The sequence below is a fragment of the Xenopus laevis genome, chromosome 3L (assembly GCF_017654675.1).
Source record: "Xenopus laevis strain J_2021 chromosome 3L, Xenopus_laevis_v10.1, whole genome shotgun sequence".
Taxonomy (NCBI): Eukaryota; Metazoa; Chordata; class Amphibia; order Anura; family Pipidae; genus Xenopus; species Xenopus laevis.
This window is the reverse complement of record NC_054375.1, coordinates 57,964,551-57,990,768: the sequence shown is the minus strand read 5'-3', so window position 1 is coordinate 57,990,768 and position 26,218 is coordinate 57,964,551. Positions and strand designations below refer to the sequence as shown.

Sequence of the window (26,218 nt, the reverse complement as noted above, 5' to 3'; positions counted from 1 at the left end):
ACACAGTGAAAAGTGGATTCCAGTGTTGCCGGTCTTTTTTTTATAGATAGATTTATTTGTTGTTGTACTTCGGTCTAGCTGAACTACAGCAACAAAATGTGCATATACCGTACTTACTTGTTTAATTATCATTTCCTGGGCTAAAGTCAAAAAGTTTAACTGTTTCTCCCAGAATAATTGCTGGTCTTTGCCATTCTCCATTTCTATTAAGTCAGCTGAGAGAAGCAAGCTTTGAGCAAATGTTAGGCATGCCGCTGGAGACATAAACTGCTTTTCATCCAGCAAAGTGATTATATTCTGAGGAGTAGATAAAATACATTTTTATTAGAAACAACTATGCAATAAAACACAATCTGATTTTGCACATGGGTGAAATAATGTGATAAAATTCCCATTCACAAAATGAAACTGGGCAGATAAGTACATTTCTACTCCTTAATATTTAAATAGTGGAGCTTTGAGTCTTAACCTATCAAAAGTGACAGATCCACATACCAACCTACTATAGAGTTTAAAACGATTACAAACCCATCAGCTCCTTTACAGGGATATTTTGTTAACTCATTTGTGATCACCTAAAGGAGCACTGAAAGCATATATACACACACACACACACACACACACACACACACACACACACAAATACACACACACACATCTATACATACTGTATTAGCGCTCTGTGACATGCATGCACTCAAATCATTATGGTGTAATAAAAATTGAGCTAAACTTTTCTATGCCCAAATCTGCCAGGTATTATCTAATCTACCAAACAGGCTATGTATTCTACATAAGTTAAATGTTTATATTCACCAATCAAGATGTATTCTAATTTTTTTTACAATAAAAATACAAACTGCTAGAAAGTCCTCTGGAATTCCCAATTAAAATTGGAACAAATTGTAGTTTACTGTTTTCAGTTACTATGCCAGAAATAACACATTTTTGAACTGCCAAAATGCAGTATATTATATTGACTTCAATAAAATGTTATTTTCTAGTATTTTGTCACCCGTGCAAGAGGAGTTTAGTACTTTGCTGTCTGCCATACACTCAAAGTATTTGCAACTAGGCTTGTGAGCTGCAACTAGAAAACAAGAAAGGGAAAATTAAACTAATTTGTTAAAATGTAAATTTTGAAAAACTTTACAGAATCTAAATTAGAAATCAATATTAAATTACAAGACCATAATTATCTGTGGTGTACTATTTGAAAACAATACATTTTAAGACAAATACAAATGGCTTTAGTTTTCTGTTTATCTTTAGGGATATTTTTTTGGGGATCTGAAATGGTATGTTAACCTAGAACCCTGTGTGTTTATGGCCTACCTACTGCAGCAACCTTACTGGGTTTAAATTGCACATAGACAGGTGTGCCTTCCTCATTTGGATTTTTTATAAATAGTGATGTCAATTAAAGCGGCTGTTAACACTGTACTTAATTTAACACTCAGTTCTTGCTGTTCTTCCCAATGATCTTGTGTCACATCACTAAACAAAACCTTTTCTACATTTACTGCACACTAACTAAAATTAATTAATAAAGAGAAATTCATAAATAGAATAACTATTAGTGCATTTCCAGACAAAATGCATGCAAACATTACCCATTTTGCTTCGGAAAGGATTTCAGAGACATATCAAAGCAAATGCTAGATCATTTTAATTTAGTCTCTTGGGTCTTCTTCCTACTCACTCAACCTTTGGAAACAAAATTTTATTTATAAAAGTTGTTTTTTAGAGTATCCTAGGGGTTACGGCAGGGAAAGCGGTATCTACAGAGAAGACTGTGTTGTGACTGAAACTGGGAATAAGGTTTGACTGCCTCTTGACCATATAGTTTTTAACTACAAAATCACTGGAAGCCCCTCCACTCAATGTATAAGGCATAATTGTAAATCAAAATCTGACCTCAACTTCTGCATGAAAAGGGGGTTAGTGAAGCGTAACTTGATTATGTCAGAAACAGTGCCAAATTTATATTAATTATATTTAGAAGGTTTTTTATTTGAGATTGAGAGGTAAATTTATGATTGCCCAAGCTTTCAAGCTTAGGCAAATATAAAGGAATCCCAGCATGAGTTTACTTATCACATGGGATTTTGTGCTGAAAAAAGAATAACAATCTTCATAGATTTACATGAACAGGTTTCTGTAACTAATAAAACTTCAGTACCTGAAAACTTATGAAGCTTATATTAAATTTTCAGTTGCTTGATTGTTCAGCTGGTACAAGTTGCTCTGCACACATATACAAATAGCTAAAAGATGGTAACAAGAGAAGTAAACATGCTTGAGCATATTACATTTACCTCCAACATAATTTGCACAGCTTTCTTGGAGTGGCCCTCCTGAATATGAAGATAGGCTCCCTGCAGCATAAAGTGGGCTTGTGTCTCGCTGTCACTTAGTGATTCAGCCTCCATGATGCCTTCTGTTATGATAGCAGAGCTATCTAAAAAGTCTTCCTCTGTTAAGAACATCAAGGCAGAATGATAATTCTTCCTAAAATACAGATCTTTTAAACACAACAGCTACAACTGAAATGAACTTCCAACTCCAGTATAACATTTATCCAGCTGCTTGAGTCACAATCTGACATAACCTTATTGCTGTTCATGTTAAAGGGTTTTTTCCCAAGTAACTCCCTTTTTAGCATGAGCTCAATGAATAGGGCTTGTGCTGAACATTCTTTTTGCCTAGTTTTTTAAACTAAACAGGACGAACAAGAAAATTAAAGCTACTCCTTGTTTGGTCTGTGCACGGAAATTCATATACCAGAGCTCAGATCCCCTTCCCCTTGCAAAATGGACTTTTGTACTGGTCTGACCAAATTATCTACCTCACAAGGAACAAACATGGAGTAGCTTCAATTTCTCTGTTCAGCTAAAGGAAAAACAAAAAACATGTGGAAAAAAAATATGAATTAGGCTATGACTAAGTGCCCAGAAGGCACGAAACACTTAAGGCACCTTCTGAGATGTTCCTTTTTGTATAAATAAAACTTTTTTAATTAGCATCTATTTTGACTGAAAACTACATGTCTAACATTGCCTCCCCAAGCTGAAGGTCTAGGGCTTGAGCACCTGGAACCCTTGATGGTACTGGTAAATTTACCTTACTACCTACACTTTTTGTTACAGTGGACTCTTTTTTCACCATTTACCTATCCCCTGTTACCCCTGCTAAATTTATGTTTAAACAAATGTGCCTAAAGCTGAAATAAGATGCCGTAAAGGTAATAAATGTGGCACTGTCAGCTAAAGGTCTAATAACTCATAGCAACAAACCAGCTTTTGACCAAAAGATCAGTATATTCTGTCAGAAGATCAGCATCCTTGTCATACCCCTCTAGATAAACTACAATGTCTTGGAGCAAACTACCATCATAGACAATTGGTAGTAACTGCCTTTTAACTGAATGGGTAGCGATTGTTAACCATTAGTCACCTGGGATTGGGAAACAAAAGTCATGGAACAGCTATGTGTGTTAATGCCTTTAAGGATTAAAACAGACCTGAAGGAGACTATGATAGTAGGATACGGATAAGAGAAAAAGGACACAGTTACTACAGTGTGCATTTTTTCCCTAGTCTTCACCAAAGTTTGCCTCCTTAATTCATCAGTTTACTAAACATTGTGAGAGAAATGCAATTAAATTTCTCCTGTTATAAATTCTCTATGAAAATGTGTTGGTGTATATTTCCTATAGGATTGTTGTAGGGACAAACCTCTAGAGAATTTTTGCCATGAAGAAATTATGTATATGAAACATTAGCATGGAGAAGGTGATGTAGATAATGAAATGTAAGATGTGCTGTTCTTTCCAAATCCAGAAGAAGTTTCTCTTGGCAAAATTCTTGTGCTCTTAGTAATCTGGCAAACATTCACTGGAAAAATTTCACTTGGTGAAAAGATCCCACTGGTGGGAAGATAACGTTTGTTAATGTGAAATAACTTCACCAAAACCCTCCATACTCATCTTTAAAGGAGAACTAAAGCTTAACCAAACAAGTAGGCTAGAAATGTTGTACATTATGTTTTGGGCTTCTGTACAAGCCCAAGGCAACCACAGCCCTTTAGCAGTAAAGACATGTGCCTCCAAAGATTCTCCAGTAGCTCCCCATCTTATTTTCTGCTCATTCACTGCACATGCTCTGTGCTGCTGTCAGAAACCATTGCAACTAGCATCAGAATTTAATCAGCCTTGTAGCATCAGTTTATATTAAAGTCCAACATAATTTTCTGCTTGATAATTTGTGACAACCCCTAAGCTTAGCTTCTCAACAGCTGCTCAGAACCCTATGAGTGTGTGAATGTTGCAGACACTTTCCAAGATGGTGACCCCCTGTGACAAGTTTGAAGTCCTGGATCATAGCTGCTATTGACAAGCTTAGGCTGGTGCTATAAGTTCATTATATAAAATATGGCATTTTTAGCCATATTAATTTTTACGGTTTAGTTCTCCTTTAAGTAAATTGCCAGAGTCATGGCTGAATTTTAACTTTAGTGAGTATGCTTCATAGCTGCAGCATTTACGGACTGCTCCTACATTTACTACTGCCTAGAGACCCACTCAAGCAATAATTACTTTTAAATAAGAATATGAGTTTTTTTAAATATCTATTAATCAAACTTAAGGTAAAACAGGAATTTTGCTAAAATTGATAACAATATAGTATCCCCTGCAAAAATAATCTCTGGGGCCCTCAGCCATGTGGTTATACAGATGTTATGCCAATGGTATCATTAGTAAAGGAGGAATAACTATTTTTTTATAAAATTCTCCCCTAAGCCAATCCCCTGCACAGCATTACTTACAGCTATGTCTACTCCATCATGGCTAAAAAGGGAGTCAGAGTCAGATAGATGTGGCTTGATTCTTCTATAGACTGGAGTTCATATGTAAACAGTACTCCAGCCTACTTAAGCATAGGGGCACATTTACTTTGCTCGAGTGAAGGAATAGAATAAAAAAAAGTTGAATTTTGAATGTTTTTGTTCGCTACTTTGACCATTGAATTGGCTATTTCGACCTTCAACTTCGAAACGAACTAAAAATTGTTCGAATATTTGACCATTCCATAGTCGAAGTACTGTCTCTTTAAAAAAAACTTTGACCCCCTACTTCGCCACCTAAAACCTACCGAGGTGCAATATTAGCCTATGGGGAAGGTCCCCATAGGCTTTCCTATGTTTTTTTGTTCGTAGAAAAATCGTTTGATCGATGGATTAAAATCCTTCGTTCGTTCGATCAAACTAATTGTGGTAAATCCTTCGACTTCGATATTTGAAGTCGAAGGATTTATATTCGGCAGTCGAATATCGACGGTTAATTAACCCTCGATATTCGACCATATGTAAATCTGCCCCATAGTGTTGCCCTGTTTGCTTACTGATTTTCCTCTAGCCCAAACAAGATATGATGCTTTATCTGATTACTGGAACGGAGGTCTCATAACTGATAAACGTATGTACTGTACTAGAAAAACCCAAACTTGTAGAAACCTCCAACAGTGAGATTAATTCCACATTGAAACAAGCATGATTGCCATACCTTTAAGAGCTATACCCCGGAGCTGTGCTACAAGACTGTTGACTAGAGAAAGGCGACATCTAAGCCATAAACGTATGTCAAGAAGGTGTATGGCTTCCGCTTCACTGTGCAGTTCTGGTTCTACAATTGTAGATGCTTGATCATCCTTTTGAAAACATTTAGAAGAAAATGATTAGCCATAGAAATCTTGACAATTATTATCAAAGACAATAAAGTGCAAATATAGTAGATTTACTTAAGCAAAGGGGATTTTTGGGTGTATTTTACACTGAACTGTTCTGATATTTTGTCAGAACCAGAAAAAAAGAATAGGTAAAAGGATATTTTTACCGCCCATTATTCCACATTTTAGCCACATTTTAGAACCAGAAAAAAGTGTGTTGTGTGCTAGTATAAGATTTTACCTTTAAATTAAGTGCTGTGTGCTGCTTGCCTTTTGAAGATGCATGTTTCCCATCCTTTGGGGGCTTAGTAATAAAAATATTTGCCTTATGAAGTAAAAGCATAGTGGAATATGCCAAAGCCACACTAAAAGCAAGAAGGAAATTAAAATAAAAAGATTAAGCTAAAGTCATCTTATTTCATTTACAGGAACACTATAAAAACAGACCATTTCAAACTATTTTTGAAAATAAGCTATAATAATATTTTATAACTAAATCAGCAGTATCATATTTGAATAATTTACTATATGGTTATGGTGGTGTATTCATGGATCAGAATTAACCAGAGTATGGTCATAGTTGTTACTAACAACAACAACAATAATAATAAAAAGGTAATTGAAAATTAATTTTAAGGCATAGCTAACACTACTTGCAGAACTTACTAGGGGTCATTTATATCCACAAGTGCAGTTGCTGTCACACAAATTTGCCTGCAGTTATTGCGTGAAAAAATCCAGTTCAGTAAACGTACTTGATTCAAAAGGCACTTCCGTATACTGAACCATGGAAACCGTGGATCTACCGCCACCACCAAAGATGGAGGTAGTTCCAGGGTTAGCAAAGAAGTCTGCATCAATCCCCGCAGCACACTTACAGGATTTAGAATTTACTAGGGATGCACCGAATCCACTATTTTGGATTCGGCTGAACCCTTCGCGAAAGATTCGGCCGAATACCGAACCGAATCCTAATTTGCATATGCAAATTAGGGGTAGGAAGGGGAAAACATTTTTTACTTCCTTGTTTTGTAACAAAAAGTCATGCGATTTCCCTCCCTGTCCCTAATTTGCACATGCAATTTAGGATTCGGTTTGGTCAGGCAGAAGGATTCGGCCAAATCCGAATCCTGCTAAAAAAGGCTGAATCCTGGCCACATCACGAACCGAATCCTGGATTCGGTGCATCCCTAGAATTTACAACCCTCAAGAGCAGTTTAAGCAGTTTAAAGCAAAGTAAGAAAGATACAATAAAACTACCCTCTCATGTAAAATATAAGGATATTATACTGTAAGTTTATAAGGATATAATTTATAAGATGTTCATGGCTCTTGTTTATTATATATATATAAATATATGTGTTTTTATATGGCCAAGGAACTCCCCTGAAACTTATAATATCTTTATATTAGTGGGTACTTTATTCACTATATATATATATATATATATATATATATATATATATATATATATATATATATATATATCTCTCTCTACAGGAGGAATGCCGGCACTCACGTCAAATGAAGGGCAATAAATGCATGGGTGTATCTCCACAGAAGTGGCATAGATTGAAGAAAGGTCCGCACTCCCAGGACTTAAAAGGATCAATCAGTGTTTTTATTAAATGGTGACTGAGATTTTGGCTAGCAATCTAGCCGTTTTTCAAAGTTTCACACTTGATTATACATATATATATATATATATATATATATATATATATTTAATTCTGTTGCCTGTACTCCAGCTGTATTGTTTTGCAAAGTGTCCTTCTTTCTCCAGTTATGCTTTGAATTTTGACCTTGAAACAGCAAAGAGGTAAATACTGAGCCTTAAGCCATTTTTTATTTCTACCTTAAAGCAGTTTCATGTCTCTGCTGAACAATCTCAGACAGTTGGAGTTTTGCTTCAATTGCCATTTTTAAATCAACTGCAGAACACTGTGAAAGCTGACATTCATATTTCTCCTGCAAATTCTGAAGAATCATGTTTAGTCTTTCCTCTGCCTCATTTAATAATATACCCTGTGTAGAAAACACAACATTGTTTGTCATTGTCACAATTTAGTACGACTAAAATAATAAGCTATACACATATTACTAAGGCAACTATCTCAAAATGTCTTCATTATATTATAATATAGCAAGAATGGGAAACTATTATGGTGTTGGTGCAAAGAAAGACCCACTGGATCATCAGTTTAAGAACTCTGCAAAAAGATAGAAATAATAATACTTCATGCAGCCTATAGGCTCTCTAGCCGCAATTACCATGAAGGTCTTCGGAGAGGCAATTTTTTGCTGCCTGCCAGCTGAGTTGGAAATTGTGCATCTTGCAAAATGTTTGAATTTGCCCCATGTGTCACATACCTTAGAGTTTAGCACTGCTGTTGAGCTTTAACATACCATAGCAAAGCATGGAGTTCAACTGCTCAAAGCAGTCAAACACTAAAGTGCTGGTAATCCCTCTGAATTTCCCAGATATTGTACTTAGTTTAATCTGCTCTTATAGCTTACAATTTTTCTAACTTAATTACAGGTATTAGGAAGTGGATTTATAATGATGTTCCTCTTAATTAATTTCCTTAGCTTCTATAAAGGTGTTACAAACTCAGCTTTTTGCATTAGCCTTGTTTAACAATTCATATCATAAGGCTGGCTGACCACATATACCCTAGGATTCAACTGCCTTAAACATACGATCGTATGATTCGAAGTACGATCGTACGATCCTAAAAATCCTTAAACTTCGAATGTCAGACTACCCTATTCGATGGTCGAATTTCAACGTTTTTTCACTTCAAAATTCGACCCTTGATAAATCTGCCCCTTAAACTTCGACATTTGATAAATAATCCCCTTAAAGTCGATTTTTTTCTTCACCTGCATCCACTCACAAATTGTGTGCGGCCTGTGTATGACCAGTTAAAGAAAGAAATACAAGCATATGCTGCTTTGATTGCCTGTGAGCTGGTATATCAGTTATGATACTTTAAACACATTTCTGTGCTGCTTTAGCTTTCACTGTGCAGCAAAATAACTATTATGCCACAAGGCATTAATAGGATGTGTATACCACCCTTAACAATTCAAGCAGAAATGCTTTAGTTTCTGTTTTATGGCTATAGAAGCCTGTGAGTATGCAATATACACTGAAGAATGTTTAACGTTTGTTACATTCAAGCTTCTCACACCAAAATTTTCACTCTGTCAGAGGACTCCCATGATAAGGAATCTGACAGCTAATATAAACAAAGAGCTTAGTATGTCTGGGGCAAATTTGTGTAATGTGACTGAAAACATTTTCCTATGGTTCCTACTGTATTCTCAGAGCTAAAATTGGCAAATCAAATAGCACATTTGTCTCTGATGTTCATCGTGTAAGTTTTATCTTTTGAACAAAGAATATACCATGAAAAATCGAACACAATCTATATGTGTATATAGCGTATATGCGTGTATATATATATATATATATATATATATATATATATATATATATATATATATATATATATATATATATATATATATGTTCAGCCTGAAATGAGAGGTTTTTTTTGCAATGATAAAATAAAGTGTTTTATTTATCAAGGATCCTCAATGTGCATTGCTACTTCCTAAGTTTCCTTTTTTTTGGCCTAAATCTGAATCCTGGATTTGACGCATCCCTGCAGGTAACCATAGGCTTAAACTGTGCACATATATCTATCTTCAAGTACCCTCAGACTTAAACTGTGCTTGAATATCTATTTCCGTAATGATAGGATTTGCAACACAATTTCAACAATTTGTTTTAACTAACATCTGCTTTTCTGGTTAAAAATTATTTATAATTGAATTATTTCGAAAACTAAAATAAAATTCTCCAGAATGTCAAAATACAATGTGATGAAATCTGAACTGCTGAGAACCTGTCCAGAAAACTCAATTGTGTCAACTTTTGCTGTTCCTTTATTTCTTTATATGTATACTGTACCTTTAATTCTGATGGTGTGAGATCTTGTTTCAAAGAAAGAGAGACTGACTCTTCAACATCTTTGGATTTGTTTCCTGTGTTAAAAGTAAAAATATATTCAGCAGATATGTATTTAAAGTAATACTTTTATCAAGTGGAAAATGACAACGTAAGGAAAGCCTAGCTGTGTGTATTTGGTTCCTCTGACTCTCATTCCAGTGCTCAAATCTAAACAAGTGCCAATCAAAACACACCTCACAAACTACTTTATCACAAAGTACTGTATGATGAGCCCTGCATTTATGCCATTCAAGTTAGCTGAACAGCTGAAACTTTTATCACGTATAAAAAAGGCCAATAAAGCATGCAAACAAGAAATCAGACAAACTATAATAGGGAATGAAAACAACATTGCAATGAGGAGTAAAATGAATCCAGAATAATTTTTGAAATATATAAATAGTGAAAACGGAAGAGGTGGGAAAAATAAGAAGAGGTGTGGGGGAACCTTAATTAAATTGAAGAACTATTGTCCTTTTTTATCCAAATTAACTATGTAAGTTTATAAAAATCATTTCAGGTTACTTTCAGCTTACAAAAGTTGAAAAAACAGCTATCTAGAAATGTAGATGTTGATGCATACCAGGGTTAAATTCCAAAGTCGGTTATCACATTGCAGCCAGAATTAGCAACAACTACTAGGTTAATGAAGCCAGTCATTGGCACTAAAACTGGTGTTAAGCATCACTGTATTGCATAAAAATATGACCGCACCATATGCTCAAACTGGTGTTGGGTGCTGCATGTCAGGTGGATGAGAAACACGGTTTGCTGGGGAGATTGCAGTAGTGATAGCATCTCACAAATATCCTACGTTCCCCTTTCTTAACTACTCAAAGAAGCAGTCAGCAACCTACCTAAAAATGTAAACATTTTTCAAGGAAACTCTGGACAAGTTAAAAAATAGCTGAGCTTGTGAGGACACTAGATATTGTCTAGATATTTGTTGTAACAATATCTAAATCTGTATCTAAGGCTGGCCTTAAATGTAAAGATCTGCTCGTTTGGTGAGGAAATTGATCTGTCCTACCTATGTTATTCCGCCTCTTCACACAAAGATGTCACAGATTGCTTAATTTATCCCTAAAGTCCAGTCGGAGACAAAGCACTTCACATTACTGGACCACTGCACATTAATGTTCACAATTACTGTATATTTATGGATGACTAGCAAGTTCCAAAAGTATTAAACAGTAGAAGTGTAAAATGGTAAACTTGTTAGCCGAGATGATCATTTAACAAATTTCTGCTGTTCCTGCAGTCCACAAAGATACATTACCTGGTATGTCAGTCTCAAGTTCTTGGCTGCTAACAGAGTCTTCAGCCACTGAATTACTGGGTTTATTCTCTGCTTTAGGTATTGCATTAATTGTTGTAGACAACTTGACAATAAAATGCATTTTAGCCAGCACAAATTTATTCACAGTGTCCTGGTCACAAACAGACTGTAGATATGAACTGGGTTTCCTGTTAAGCACTTCTTGTATTGCCTGCAATTTGGAATGTACAGTAGTTAATTCTCATGCAGAGTGCTATTAAAACTATAAAAGTATTAAACTGTATTAGTATTCGGTATGAATTTAGCTACTTTTTACTTTTTCCATTTTAAATGTCCTGCAATAACTATTATTTCTTCTATCTGTGGTCTTTCTTTCTAGATATTTACTATGTATTTTGTGGTTTACCCTTCTACCTCTGAAACAAATAACTTTCTTGACATGACAATGTCCTCCATTTAAATAAGCTTTATTTATGAAAAGAAATGCCTCAAAGACAAGAATTATAACTATGAACTAAGATAAATAAAGCACAAATTAAAGTAAACTCAGAAAAGCTCAGCCTCAAAAGCCCAAGGGCAAAATTTGCATTCAAACAAACTTATGTACTAGTAATACATGGCAACAACAAAATTACCATGCAACAGGCATTTTTTAAAAAATATATATTTACATTTAATTAGATTAAAATATATGATGTGAAATTATAATGCACTAAAAGTTAAAAAAATTAAGAATGCAAAGCTGTTAGTGGATATCTCCACCAAAAATAATTTTTGTATAACGAAAGAAAATGTAATACTAAGCAACCTTTTATTATACTTTAGTTAAAAATGTCAAAGGTCTTAAAATATTTGTGATTGCAATTGAAAGTAGTACTTATCCCTTTAATTTCTCTAGTTCTGATGTGAAACAAAATAGCAAAAACTAGGCCTCCTTTAAGCCTGTCATTCAGTTGGCTGCTGCTACATTGTTTCACAACCACCAGTGAAGAAACTATATAACAAACAATACAGGTACTGCTTTCAGCAGCAATTACATTTACTTTTATTTAAATTAGTTTAAAGTTTAAAAACAATTGTCCATTTTTAAGAAGTGTATATCAGAAAACAGATTTGAATAATATTCCATGCGAAAGGCCATCTCTTAAGACATTGTCCTTGGTAAAAATTCTGTTTATATTAATCGCATTTTACTTTTAATAATAGTATTTATTATTTTTAGAGTCTTGGGATTTGTACTCAAAACATACACAGTGCTATACATTAGAGCTATACATTATGAACCCTGGTTCTTCTTTAAGTGTTTCTCCAGTATTCAAATATGCCCCATTCTGCTCTGTGTGAGGGCGCACTTATGGAGGAAAAAATCATTGGTTCTGGAAGTCACAATTTATGTTGCTATTATTTTCCATGTTAGGTTTTTCTTTTTTAATGAAAACTCTTCAGAAGTTAGGTGACATTTTCATATTTGCTTTCAAAAACACAATTGCAGAAAAAACAGTGACCATGACAAATAAAACACAATCGAGATTTTGCCATAATTTACAGCAAATTTGCAACTTGCAAATTAACATTCACCCCTTAATGTTATTTGGCAAAGCGGTTGACAACTTAAGCACAATTTGATTCAGATCTTATTTTTGGGGTGTTAAATTTTAAAAAGCAAGCTAAGGTTTGGTTTGGATTATTTCTTCAAAGTAGATGAAAAATTTAAAACAATCTTATGCAATACTTAAAACCATTTGAAAAAAAGAACATAGACAAGATATGAGCCATGAATCTTATGCATACTATTCATACCTGTAGGTTTTCACTTGAGAGCATTGTCATGGAAGATGAAAATGTAGGGAAAGTCTGCAAAATAAATGTCAATTTAATATTTAATAGACTAGACATATCTATGTGAAGGATGTAAATATATAAATATAACAGGCATATGATCTATTATCCAGAATACTTGGAACTTGGTGTTTTCCAGATAAGGAATTTTCTATAATTTGGATCACCAGACCATAAGACTACATTTAAAAATTAAATAGACCTAATAGGAATGTTTTGCCACCGATATGAATTCATGTAGTTTAGTTACCGTCAAGTACAATTATTGTTTTATTATTACAGGAAAAGGGAAATAATTCTTTAAAAATGATTTGTCGGGAAATGGCCTTTTTGCAATTCAAAGTTTTCTGGATAATGTATTGTAGCATATACTGTATTTAACAACTTGCAAGCTCTCTTTTCCTTCCACGGGATTGAGGAAGCAGTGAACTAAAGGTAAGGCCATAAACTTATGCTAAATCTGTGATTTTACAGAATGGGCTAGTGTGAGCTACTTTCACAAGCATAAGTTGAATAGTAAAAGGCAAAAGCATAAACAGTATAAAACACTTTACCAATTGCTTTGCATTTTGTTTGAAGCCTTGAATTGTTCTGCTGGGAATTCGCTTTCCATGATTAAGGAGGCAAATTTCATGGAAGGCCTCAGTAAACAGATGCAGATCTGTTAGGACATTAATCTAAAAGAGAATAAGAAATGGAATAAACACAGTGTAAAAGCAATTGTCTTCCTTCATAGATTCCAGCAAGAAAAACAGAAATGAATATATTGTGAATAATAGTTTAAATTAATTATTTTACAAAGTTTAATCTACAAAAACTCATGGAATACACGTCCCTCCAGTTAGAAAAGGCGTATTTTCTTTGGAAACGTATAAATGATATTTAAGTTGTGCTCCTATAACATAACTTATGGTGGTGTTCCCTTTATTTTGGTTGTTGGATGCTGATGTGTGTTCATGGATATTAAAAAAAAATCTCCTACCCATAAGAACAATTTGTAGTTCAACGTTTCCCTTTAAAAATCAACAGGTGGTATATAAAACATAAAGAAGGAAATTACTAAATAGGAACTTTAAATTCAAAACAAGTGCTAAGACTCTGTGAATTACGCTTCAGCTCACCATGACTAATATCACAAACAAAAACAATTATGCTGCAAGCTCTTGGGAAAGCATTTATCATATTATTTTACTAATGTTATTTTAGCACACTGTGTTGTTATGAGGTGGAAATATTTTCTAATTAGAATAGCTAAATTCGTTTTGGTGCTTGTGTCAGTAAGAATGATGTGACAGTACCAAGTATCTGAACCAATGGCTGGCAAGCAAGATAATGTCAATCAGCACTGAGTGTCTGATGCGAGTAAATGCCGTACAAGCATCTGTTTATCTCAAGGTCAATAAACTTAAACATTTCAGGTACCTTAAGCAGCCTTCCTTTCACAGATCTGACAGGGTCACGGCAAATCATGGAAACAAAGTATTGGTACAATGTGAATAATGGCAAAACCTGTAAATAAACCAATGTTGCAAAAGTTAATGGAAAAATAAAGATATATTTAATAACTGAATGCTACATGATCACCTGGTCCTTGCAAATGTGTCCAAAAGACCTATTTAGGAAACGCATCTTATAAGGAGGGAGAGTTGACCAATATAAAGACTAAAGCGTCACCTTGCTGGTATATGAAGTTATACTACATATAATAAACCACTCAGTGTAATACACAGTACAGTATATAAACAGTAAAGTTTTGCTTTCCTGTAATAGTACAGTTCAAATGATGGGCAGTATACCCTAACATATTCCTCCTGAACTATCGTTTCTGTTATGTTAATTCAATGTCTATAGGAAGCCATTAATGACCACTTCTGGCTGGCCATAACTCCAATGAAACCAGACCATGCCTCTCATTCACTAAGTAAAGCTGCCTTCTTCTCATAAAGCGGATAGACTATGATTTGGGTGCTATGGGAGGTAAATAAAATTGTTGTTAGCCAGTCTGACAAAATAACCCCTATATGTAATAAAAGGCACTAAGTTTGCCCAGAAGCAGTAACCCATCTCAACCTATAAGATGTTTCCTTGGTGACCAGTAAATTCTACCTGCTGATTGGTCACTGTAGGTTACTGCTCCTGGGCAAACCCCATTAGAGGCCAAGGTCAAATCTGCTTATGCCCCTTTCACATTTTTTGCATGTTCCAAAAACATACTGACTCTCATCAACAGATCAACAAAAGGGTAATTTTATGAATAATGGTATCTCTAGAAAAAAACATTTATCCCTGGAGCTACTGGTTATTTCTATTATTAGCAGCCATTGGTAAATGTTGCCATTGTAAAGTTATTTGTCTTGACTTGCACCTATATGCCTTATCATAATGCAGAACAGTTTGAATTTTCCTTCACAGACATGCAATTTTCTGTCTTGAGTCACACCATCAATAACTGTCTCACGATGGCATGTAATGGTTTATCATATAATGTAACATTTTATGACAGAATTTAAAATTTTCTTGAGAAATATCTATGTGCAACCACATGCCATGGCGTTGAATGCTGTATCAATATTTCTCTATGACATGGTTTGCACATCTAAGACATGGAATGTTTTCAGTTACTCTAAACTGACATGAAATTATTTTCAATACTATGACTTGTTCTTTGGTGATATGAAAAGACAAGAAATGCTCTTCACTGACATACAATACCTTGCATGAAATGGCTTCCTGTGTAATGTTGATTGATTCCTATATTAATGCCAGTGGAGTGAAACGCTATGCAGTATTAACTTCATCAGATCTTACATACAAATTAAAATAAAATGCTATACTGTTTCTTGCACTAGCACAAAAAGTGTCTGAATTAGTACATAATATTTAGCATTTAAAACAGCAGAAAACAGGGACTTGTCTGATATTTCTCTCACTTCCAGTCTAGCTGCCTCAACTTCGTAGTACAGTAGTTTTGCTTCATATCAAAATGGACAATAAGGTGGGTTGTTGTGTAATTTAGTTATCTGTATGTCCCTAGACATGTCAAAAAGAAAGAAAAAAAAACTCTGAAAGATTTTCTTTTTTTATTTTGCCATTATTGGCACTTCTAGATTTGGCTGCCAACTTTAAGATAGGATGAATCATTTCATAATGGAAACCTAGAAATTAACTGCTTGCATGTATATGCAAATCTATATATATATATTTATAATCACAAATTTTAACAATCTCTAAACAGATACTCACTATGAGATTCTGTGAAGCAGCGTGTAATTCGGAAATGACAAAACTTAGGCTTCCAACAACAATAGCGACATCAGCCCTGTATCGATCAGAAAACAGATCTATTCCAGGTATCAGTTCTGATATTTCACATCCCTCTCCAATTTCATATAGTGCATAATCACGATTCTCTGTTGGATGTGGCATAGATGCTAGAAGCAAGGCCTAGAGATACAAATCCAAATTTAGCTTTAATCATTTAGATTGGAATGATCAGCACAGTGTGGAACATCCATGATGTGTAAAATGAATTTCCTTACCTTGAATAGTAAAGCTGAAAGTATGCAGCATTCTGTTCTTTTTCTTACATTGGATGTCAGAATGTACCTATTTGTAAATGTAATATAAAATGTTTAGAGATATGCAGTTTCATAAGTGTGTGTGTGTGTGTGTGTGTGAAATGAACTCGTTTGTTGACTTCTAATTGGTGATTATTCCCACTCTCCATAAATACAACAGCACTAAGCACAAGTGCTAGAGCACTAAGGGGCACAAAAGCATTACAAAGGAAGGGTTTCATTTTTTTGAATATGTGCAAGTTAGAGGCTGGGTATGAGGAGCGGCGAGGATGTGTACATTCCCTAATAATGAAGAATACTGTGCTTTATTCAGGGAGGAATGTCATGGAGCACAGAGACCTACAGAAGTTTATCAAACTTCAGGGCAGAGTGCAAAATGCAAAAACTTGATGGACTTCACACATGTTTTCTCCCATGACTGGGACTGGATTATCACTATAACAACAATTCTCACTTGCTCGATTTTCATTACAGTAACAAAGCAATTTTCAATGGTAGCTTTGATTAACCTATAACACAAAACTGTAACTTTGTTGGGGTTAGCATGGTTTATTTCTTTTCTAAAATTAATGTATGTATAGAGGTCTGTTGGTGCTGGAGAACTTTTTACTTCTTCTACTGTAATGATTTATCAATTCAGCGTATACCCGAAGAAATTATTACTCCCCTGTGGATACTAAGCATTATGTGACTAATAAAAATGAATCAAGATGGTTTTCTTAATACTTGCCGAGACATTTTAGCAGTGATGACAGCAGCCTGCAAACAACCCCAAATGCCGGCTCGGCTGAGAAATTTCTCACTGTAATCTTTAGATCTTCCACTGCTTATGCTGTCTGGGGAGCTATTCAGTTCTTGCCATGAATTAAGGGTATCAGACATGTTGAGAGTTTCATCAAGGGCCCGACACCAGCATTTGAAAGCAGCCCTGTAACATATAAAATGCATCAAAATATGACACCGTTGGGAAAAAGTTGTGCTCACATGTTCAAATGTTATCAGTCAGGGACCCTTAACCTTTACTTTTTGGTTCCAAAGAACCTGAAATAAATCCAACATTACAAGTTCAGTAACTTGAATTTATCTTCAAAGTGAATCTAAAAATGAAAGATTCTACAGATAAATGTTCCTGTTCTGACCTTGGAAGAGGATATTTCATGCGAAATGAATTGCTTTTTTTGAATTTCTAAATTATTACAAATGATGAACATATGAAAAGCAGAAAATGTAAACGTTACAAGCTGGCAAATGAGTTAGAAACACAACAAAAAAATAAATCTTGCAAATGGTCCAACCTGAAATGGTAAACGGCAATGACAGCCTCTACAATAGGAAATACTAGATGAATATGACAAGTCACTGTGGAGAACATCTTTGTTGATGAATATCAGATGGAAAGCAGATTATGAGCTAATAGAAAAGAATAAATTATCTTGTCATCTCAGGCTTCCTTCATTTGGAGGATAAAAGAAGCATTGCCTACCCCACTATTTAGCTGCAGTGTATATGGCACATATTATAGTAAAGTGGCAAAATATATCAGCAGTTATCATCTATATATTGGTAAAATATACACTGTTTATAATAAGGCTCTCTCTTTATTTTATCTTAAATTAAGAAGCATGATGGCATACCTTACCGTGCACACATAATTCTTCCTTACATAACTGCATTTACACACTCTTTTTATACACTCCTCCCTCTTGGAAGTGGCTTCTTTTAAGTGTATTTTAGACCACCATTGACTTTAATAGAGAGTTCTACCCCATACAATATATTTTCACAACTTTCATCTCTCAAAGTAGTAACCATACTAATATAAAATATTTCTAATTATCTATGCATCTCACTTACTAAAATGTTAACAAATAACAGTTAACGTTTTCTTTTTCTTTTTTGTGTCCCTGTACATATTTCATGTATATTAATGATATTCACACCACCATATACCTCCTATCAGTGTAGACTGACTGCAGAGAGAAAGGTACTTTTAAGTTGCTGTACTTAAAGGGATCCTGTCATCAGAAAACATGTTTTTTTCAAAACGCATCAGTTAATAGTGTACTCCAGCAGAATTCTGCACTGAAATCCATTTCTCAAAAGAGCAAACAGATTTTTTTTATATTCAATTTTGAAATCTGACATGGGGCTAGACATTTTGTCAATTTCCCAGCTGCCCCTGGTCATGTGACTTGTGCCTGCACTTTAGGAGAGAAATGCTTTCTGGCAGGCTGCTGTTTTTCCTTCTGAATGTAACTGAATGTGTTTCAGTGAGACGTGGGTTTTTACTATTGAGTGTTGTTCTTAGATCTACCAAGCAGCTGTTATCTTGTGTTAGGGAGCTGCTATCTGGTTACCTTCCCATTGTTCTTTTGTTTGGCTGCTGGGGGGGAAAAGGGAGGGGGTGATATCACTCCAATTTGCAGTACAGCAGTAAAGAGTGATTGAAGTTTATCAGAGCACAAGTCACATGACTTGGGGCAGCTGGGAAATTGACAATATGTCTAGCCCCATGTCAGATTATAAAATTGAATATATAAAAAATCTGTTTGCTCTTTTGAGAAATGGATTTCAGTGCAGAATTCTGCTGGAGCAGCATTATTAACTGATTCATTTTGAAAAAATTTTTTTCCCATGACAGTATCCCTTTAAGGAGTTAAGTATGGTTTTCAACATTGTTCCACAATGTTGGTAAGCAACTGAATGGGAAATGAATAATTTGTGGAGTTTGTAAATCTGGTATCCTCAAATTGCTTTCACAGTTTTCATCACTTTCAGTTTTACAAACATTTACGACATGCAGTTGTATAAATTAATTTCCTATGCAGTGTTAGGTTTTAATGGTTTCTACCTTACAGCTGTCAACCTGATTACTAAATTGCTACAATAAATACAGTAAACATGAAGGAATACTATTTTCACACACAGTAGAGTAAAAAGCTAAATACAAACAGTATCTGTTATCGGGAGAGTTTGAGATGAGACATCACTCTCGTTTACCATCAGTTCTCCTATTTGCACATTTTATTGTTAATTTTTTAAGTATCTTGTCTTTAAGAGTTATCAGAAATAACATTTTAGGGACCAATAATTCTTACTTTTATACCTCTGCTCTGGTACTACTGTATAAAACGATCTCCAGCCTAATAATTTTATTAGCATTATATATTCTATAGCATTGTTGGAGGATACTAATGTGAGGTAGAGCAACAAAGTTTACCACAATGAATGTAAGGATAATTTTATAAACTAAGAATCAGGAATCGAGACCGAATAATTATATCACAAGTTATGGTGTACATATATTACAGATTTGATTTGATAGACAGTAGATTAGAGAACAAAAGACTGATGAATTGGAATGTGACCACATGCAGGTGCCGTTATGTAGCTTCAAAATAAACCTTCCAGCTCACATGTTCTAATAGAAAATCAAAGGATTATAGAAATAGTGATGAGAGTTAATGCTTAGTTCATACCAACACTGTGCAGCATGGCTTGGCTCTCATCTAGTAGGAAGGCAAGGTGAAATGTAAAAGCTTTTCTATTTTTAAACAACATGCTTCCTATACCCAAGCTCTGTACATTTCCACATAGGTTCATGTGTACTACTGCTCAGTTGGGTCATTAGAGAAAGTTTAGGGCCTGGAAAAGCAAGAACCTGGTAACTTTTTGTTTGCTGTTCATGCATTCCAAAGAGCTGGGCAATTCATGATGAAACCTATAACAGAGACAAGAGTTCTTTTGGGAAGTACAACTGATTGAGAGTGGCATAACTGGTGGAAAGTTGTGCAGTGTCAGCTTAGTAATGTCAAACATTTAAATATCATATATCTCAATAAAATAAAACAGTTTCTCTTGAATAAACACATTCCGAAATGTGTTGTCTATATTGTTCCTGTTGCAAGAACCTTCAGAAATATTACAGACTTTGGTGCATACAAATATGAAATAAACAGTGAATGCTAGAAAATATTATTGAGTAGCAGTTTATAATGATCATTTATACACTTAACACAGGATGGAATAATACATGAATAATCAATAGAAAATTCTGCCTGTATAACTCCAATTCACAATTCTTGTGAGGTGAGCCACACAGCAATGTAATGCTTAGGATGTTGAATAAATACAATCCAAGCAGTTTAAATAACACAAATGTTGGCAAATATTAAGTGCATATAAGGTACACTACCTCTTATTTCCTGCAAACATATGAAGATTGCCAAGCTCATGAAGGGCCTGTGCTTTAAGACCTTGTTGGTTGTCTGAATGGAGAATTTCTGTTGTAGAGTTAAATATAAGAATACGTTAATCATCATTAATATTTCAGTAATGATAATAATTGATTTTAAACATTGGGTGATTATAATGAATTTACTGGATGCCTAATGTGACAAATACTGTAGCTCCATGTGAGAAGGCACATAAAAAATAGAAAAGAAGCATATGAGAACCCCCAAACAATAAAGTGTTCATGTAAAACCCACTAGTTACAACAGGTGGTCATAAGCATGATCTTAACCTACAAATAATGGCTTATTTACCCCGACAAATGCAGTAGGCAAATTACAATTTTGAATGCAAATTGCCAACATTTTTGCAGCCAAAGACAGCACTGTTTTAAAATCAATTATCTTAAAGCACGAGAACTATTGCTTTTACGGGTGATGATCTATTGTCTAGAAAAAAGCAAGAACAGTCGGCACTTAAATAAGACAGTAGAGCCAAAAGAGTGCAGTGCCCCCCCCCACAGTGCTGCCAAAAACAGTGGAAAGGACAGGTTCCCTGAAGGCCAGTCAACTTCACTGTTTATTTAAAGGAACAGTAACACCAAAAAATGAAAGTGCCTTAAGTAATGGAAATATAATGTAATGCTGAGTTGCGCTGGTAAAACTGGTGTGTTTGCTTCAGAAAAACAACTATAGTTCATATAACAAGCTGCTGTGTAGCCATGGGGGCAGCCATTTAGAGCTGAAAAATGAGAAAAGGCACATGTTACACAGTGGATAACCAATGAGCTCTGTAGTATACAATGGGATCCTTCAGATCTTGTCTGTTATCTACTGTGTGTCCTGTGCTTAAATGGCTGCCCCATTGCTACACAGCAGCTTGTTTATATAAAATATAGTTTTTTTCTGAAGCAAACACACCAGTTTTGCCAGTGCAGAGCACTAGTACATTATATTGTCTTTCCTTTACAACACTTAAATTTTTTGGTGTTACTGCCCCTTTAAGGAGTTTCAGTATTTAGACCGACACATGACAATCTGATTGTTATATGGATTTCATCACTTGTGTAAAACTGATTTCTTAGTAGTAAAAATGAGGCAACCTCTGGAGTTTCATCTGGGGTAGTTGTCATCTCCATACACAATTTTCTGATGTAAATTGTTTTCATTTATAAGACTAGCTTGTAGCACTAGGATTTTTGTCCAGTGCAAATTGTGTATTAGTCGAAATTTTAAGAGCAATGAAGTTAAAGATTCCCTTCTGTCTGCAATATGACTATGGCCATCAAAGACACAAAACAGCTCTGAGATCAATGGCAGAAAAGAGAATAGACAGGTTAGAGGGAACATTTATGTTGTATCTGCTGTCAAATTCTGTGTTTCTGCTCAAGCTCTAAGTTATTTCCAGTGACTGCTCACCCTGCTCACCCTTATTATAAGTTTTGCTACAGTATTTTAAAGGAAGATAAATAAATAATGGAAACATTACTAGTTTCAGGTGTCATCACCCTCTGCATTTCCGTTAAGGACCTTTAATTATAAGGTCGTTCAACCTTTTTGTTTAGGTTCACATAATTTGCAAATAAATGAATATGTCAGGAGAAGATAAATTATCTGCTGGGAGACGAATACCATGGAATGACAGGAAGCAGTTCTTTGGATTAAAATGCTGTACTGTAGCTCTGGAAGGCAGAATTGTCTAGTCTTGATGGGATGAGGGATTTAATGAAAGGTAGCACTATGTCTATATGCATACTAATCTTTCCCTCAGGTATCACGATTTGTTGATTGAGACCCTATTTCAGCAAGAAGATGAAATTAACTTGATATATTTGAGAATATTTCACTGTCATTGTCCAGCTTAGCAATACTAATTAAAAGACGAGAACATTAATCCCAAGCCCACAAACTAATTGATCTACAAACAGAGCTTGTTATCAATCATACAATGAAATTCCTTACCAACTGTTTTGTCATAAGACGTTATAACAAATGAAAGGTAGGATGGAGGGAGGGCTTTGCTTTCAATCGAGTGCACAGAATGAAATTCTTCTTCTGAAAGGTCCGGAGGGACAGGCTGGTGTGCTTTCAGAGCTCCTGCAGAAAAACTTACTTTACCAAATGCAGAATAAGGGCTGCTGACTCGTTCTCTTGCATTTAACCCTATAAATCAAAAAGCAAACAGATGTGGTAAAATATATATTCAAGAGAAATGAGAATCAGGACACCATAATGGCTAGTTATGGATATAAAACCACAATACATGTTTTGCATGGTTTATCTTTTTCTACATAAAGTAAGGGTATATTAAATTAATAGTTATTTCTTTATAAACTCAAAATGCAAAAATAAAAAAATAAATCAGAGGGCACTTTTTCATTATGCATTACATTTTCAACAGAGGAAACTTATAAATAAAAGCAAATGAATAAGGAAATAATGAAGATATGTGCAGAAAATCTGTGGCACTATACCTTTACATAAAAAGTAAGTGAATGTAAGCTATACTTCTGAAAATGGTATATTTCTCTGCAGTACTGCCAAATGCTATTATTTTTTACAGCATTAAAATATATAGAGTATTTGTAGCTTCACAGCTTAAGAAAACAGGACATATGTAACATAAAAATGGTGTTCCGCAAATGGGAAGATATATAATGTAATGATATAAACAAATGGATTTAGATATAGCTAATAAGGAAACAGCAGGAATACATAGGGCCTAATCTAAAGTACAAATTGAGGGCATTTTCATTAATTATAAGCTATTATTATGTTACTAAAATAACACCCTGAAAGTACACTATAATTGCTCCTTTAATGCTGTAGCAGACCTCTTTAATGTTTGTACAATTGTCATTATGTAAAGTGTAATTTAACAATTAGGATTTGTACAATACATGTATTAATCTGCAACATAATGAACAGAATGGGGAAACAAAGCAACTGGATGAAAATTCTTTTCTGCAAAAGAAACTCTTGCAAACAGCAGACCATAGCATTTCATTCCCATTTAGATAGCTTACTCACAAAGGAAGTCTTTCATATGGGATTGTGTAGAACTAAAGCTGGCCATAGACGCAAAGATCCGATCGTACGAATCCACGATTTTCGGACCATGTGTGGAGAGTCCCGACATTTTTCGTCCGTCGGAGATCGGTCGTTTGGTCGATTGGACAGGTTAGAAAATTTCTGTCGCCTGCCGATAATATCTCTGCGTGTTTTGCCGATCGTACGATTTTCAGAGGGAGACTGTCACTAGTGTTGTCAGACATAAGTATTGTACGTTTGCTTTCAGGGGCAGAACATTGGGTGATCTGTTCTATTTGATCGGAATGGTAAAGACTTTGATCTGAATGGTTAGTGGAGGGTCGGGACATGGGAAAGTCCGACCGTACGTTGATTCGTACGATCGGATCTTTGCGTCGATGGCCAGCTTAATGTTGTTGTAGGGTTTGTTTTCATAACGGAACAAAAGACAGCCATTAATGCCATCACCTCATACTGTGGGTCTAATGAACTTACCAGATTCGATATGACACATTTAATTGTTGGTAACTTAAAGGTAAAAAATTCTACTTGGGAGAAAGGACAACTAAACAAAATAAAAGTTGACCAAATATGAATGAATGCAAAGAATCCACACCTCAATCTAGGTTGGTTTACACTGCAACACTGTTTTCTTCTACGGTAAGCTGCTGTGTTCTCAGACAAATACTGCTCTTTATTTCAACAGTTCGAGAACTTTTTTTATTCTCAAGCTCTTCCATGTTTGCAACTTTAAAATTTAATAAAGTTTTTTTAAAATTGCTTGAAATCTTCAGAGTACATATCTATATACATACTCAAGTATATTTGCAAATGCATTTACCCCACATTTTTTTCTCATATAATGTTAAAACCCAGTCTCAAATTGTAATATATTTCCCCAAAGTAAAATGAGAGCCAGGAAGTTAAGTAAAGAGGAGTTCAAGTTTTTTGGACAGACATAACATCAAAGGCTATTGTGATACTAAACTCTATAGTTAGTATAGGTATGGGTATATAGAATTTTAATTAAAAGTAGGGAGGGGTGTGTGTATGGATGCTGGGTTTTCATTTGGAGGGGTTGAACTTGATGGACTTTGTCTTTTTTCAACCCAATTTAACTATGTAACTATGTAAGAAAATAATTTAGTATGCATACCGTTGCTGTACTTAAGAACCAGTACAGTAGCCATGTGACATTATATAGAAAATATAATATGCTATTATTATAAAATACATAACATTTTATATATTTGACTGATACCTGTCAGCCAAGTTCTTTCATCTTGGCATCATTTTTGACACTTCAAAAATCACTTGAATTAGCCCCCAAAACGGGATCACAATGAGGTTTATAAGTATAATACAGTGCAGGGTTGGGTTAGTGCAATTTGGTTATACTTTGATTCCTTTTCTTGACTCACCTGCTCGTACAAAATATAGGAATTCACGTATGAAATAGGGGCAGGAACCTGAGTTGCTATTACATTAGCAGCAGATGTGCTGGGTTATGCCTACTTTAAAACAGAACATTTTACCGAACAGCATGGTACAACTCCATTATATGTGCTCTGTGCTACCATCAACCAGTGGTGTAAATAAAAGTTTCTAGGTCCCCCAGAAAGTTTTGGGAATAAGACATTCCTGACAAACATACTAAATCTGCTTATCAGTCAGTGCCTCATTGACCCTCCTATACCTCCTGCCCCCCCCCACCACAATCACAGGGTGAGCTTCCTTTATTGTTACACCCCTGCCATCAATGCATGCCATATTACCAAGTTAAGGGAATAACCAGAAAAAGCCACTTTCATGCTTATGAAAATGCAGAAGAATAAATGCAATACATTGTACCTTGATCATGAGCAAGTAATAAAGCGAGTAATTTCCTGCTGTGTCTGAGTGCTCTACTCGAATATTTTGATTTCTGTAGGGTCTCTCGAAAGCAAGCTAAAGTATCCATGACATCTAGAGGCACACTTGCAAGCACTTTTACTTCTCTTCCATCTAAATTGAACAGGAAAAATTGCAGACAAACAAAAATTTACAATGAAGTGTCCAAGATATTATGAAGATTAGAAAAGTGGATATACAGATACATATCTTTATTTTTTTAAATTTTTATCATTTATTAAGTTGCATCTTGTATAAAAATTCTTGGCTTGCTAGTTCCTGAAGTTTTATCAGACTATAATCTACTTCTTGAAGGTCTTTCGTTCACAGTGCTGGTCTGATTTATACAACTCCACAAACCTTTCCTTTAGGGCAAGGGCAGACTAGCAGATTAGGCTCATTCTGAATGATTTTTTTCACCTGTTGAATATTAATGAGGTGGAGAGACACGGATGTGCTGAAATCAGCAGCTTCCATTTAAAAGTACAGTTTCTGCGCATGTGTGCAGCTACACAGAGCCAAGTGGTGCAGAGATTGGCCTGAAAAACACTTGCTTTGCTATATTTCAGGCCGATCTCCGTTATGTGTAGCCATACACAGGCGGAAACTGTACTTTTAAATGCAGA

At 34.9% G+C, this 26,218-nt stretch overlaps 1 protein-coding gene across 3 annotated transcripts in view; it reads right to left on the bottom strand.

Moving 5' to 3' along the window:
- The window catches only part of LOC108711037 (cilia- and flagella-associated protein 54), a 141,664-nt gene that overhangs the window by 25,547 nt on the left and 89,899 nt on the right, over positions 1-26,218 (bottom strand). For all 3 annotated transcript variants that reach the window (XM_018252356.2, XM_018252357.2, XM_018252358.2), the window contains 16 exons: positions 25,554-25,706; positions 22,635-22,835; positions 20,636-20,723; positions 17,171-17,368; positions 16,402-16,468; positions 16,106-16,306; positions 14,285-14,371; positions 13,417-13,539; positions 12,824-12,877; positions 11,024-11,234; positions 9,706-9,779; positions 7,582-7,751; positions 5,968-6,091; positions 5,564-5,708; positions 2,319-2,476; positions 118-297 (listed from right to left, as the gene is read on the bottom strand). In XM_018252356.2, coding sequence (XP_018107845.1) covers positions 118-297; positions 2,319-2,476; positions 5,564-5,708; positions 5,968-6,091; positions 7,582-7,751; positions 9,706-9,779; positions 11,024-11,234; positions 12,824-12,877; positions 13,417-13,539; positions 14,285-14,371; positions 16,106-16,306; positions 16,402-16,468; positions 17,171-17,368; positions 20,636-20,723; positions 22,635-22,835; positions 25,554-25,706 — 2,234 coding nt within the window. The remainder of the gene's footprint in view (positions 1-117; positions 298-2,318; positions 2,477-5,563; positions 5,709-5,967; positions 6,092-7,581; positions 7,752-9,705; positions 9,780-11,023; positions 11,235-12,823; positions 12,878-13,416; positions 13,540-14,284; positions 14,372-16,105; positions 16,307-16,401; positions 16,469-17,170; positions 17,369-20,635; positions 20,724-22,634; positions 22,836-25,553; positions 25,707-26,218) is intronic.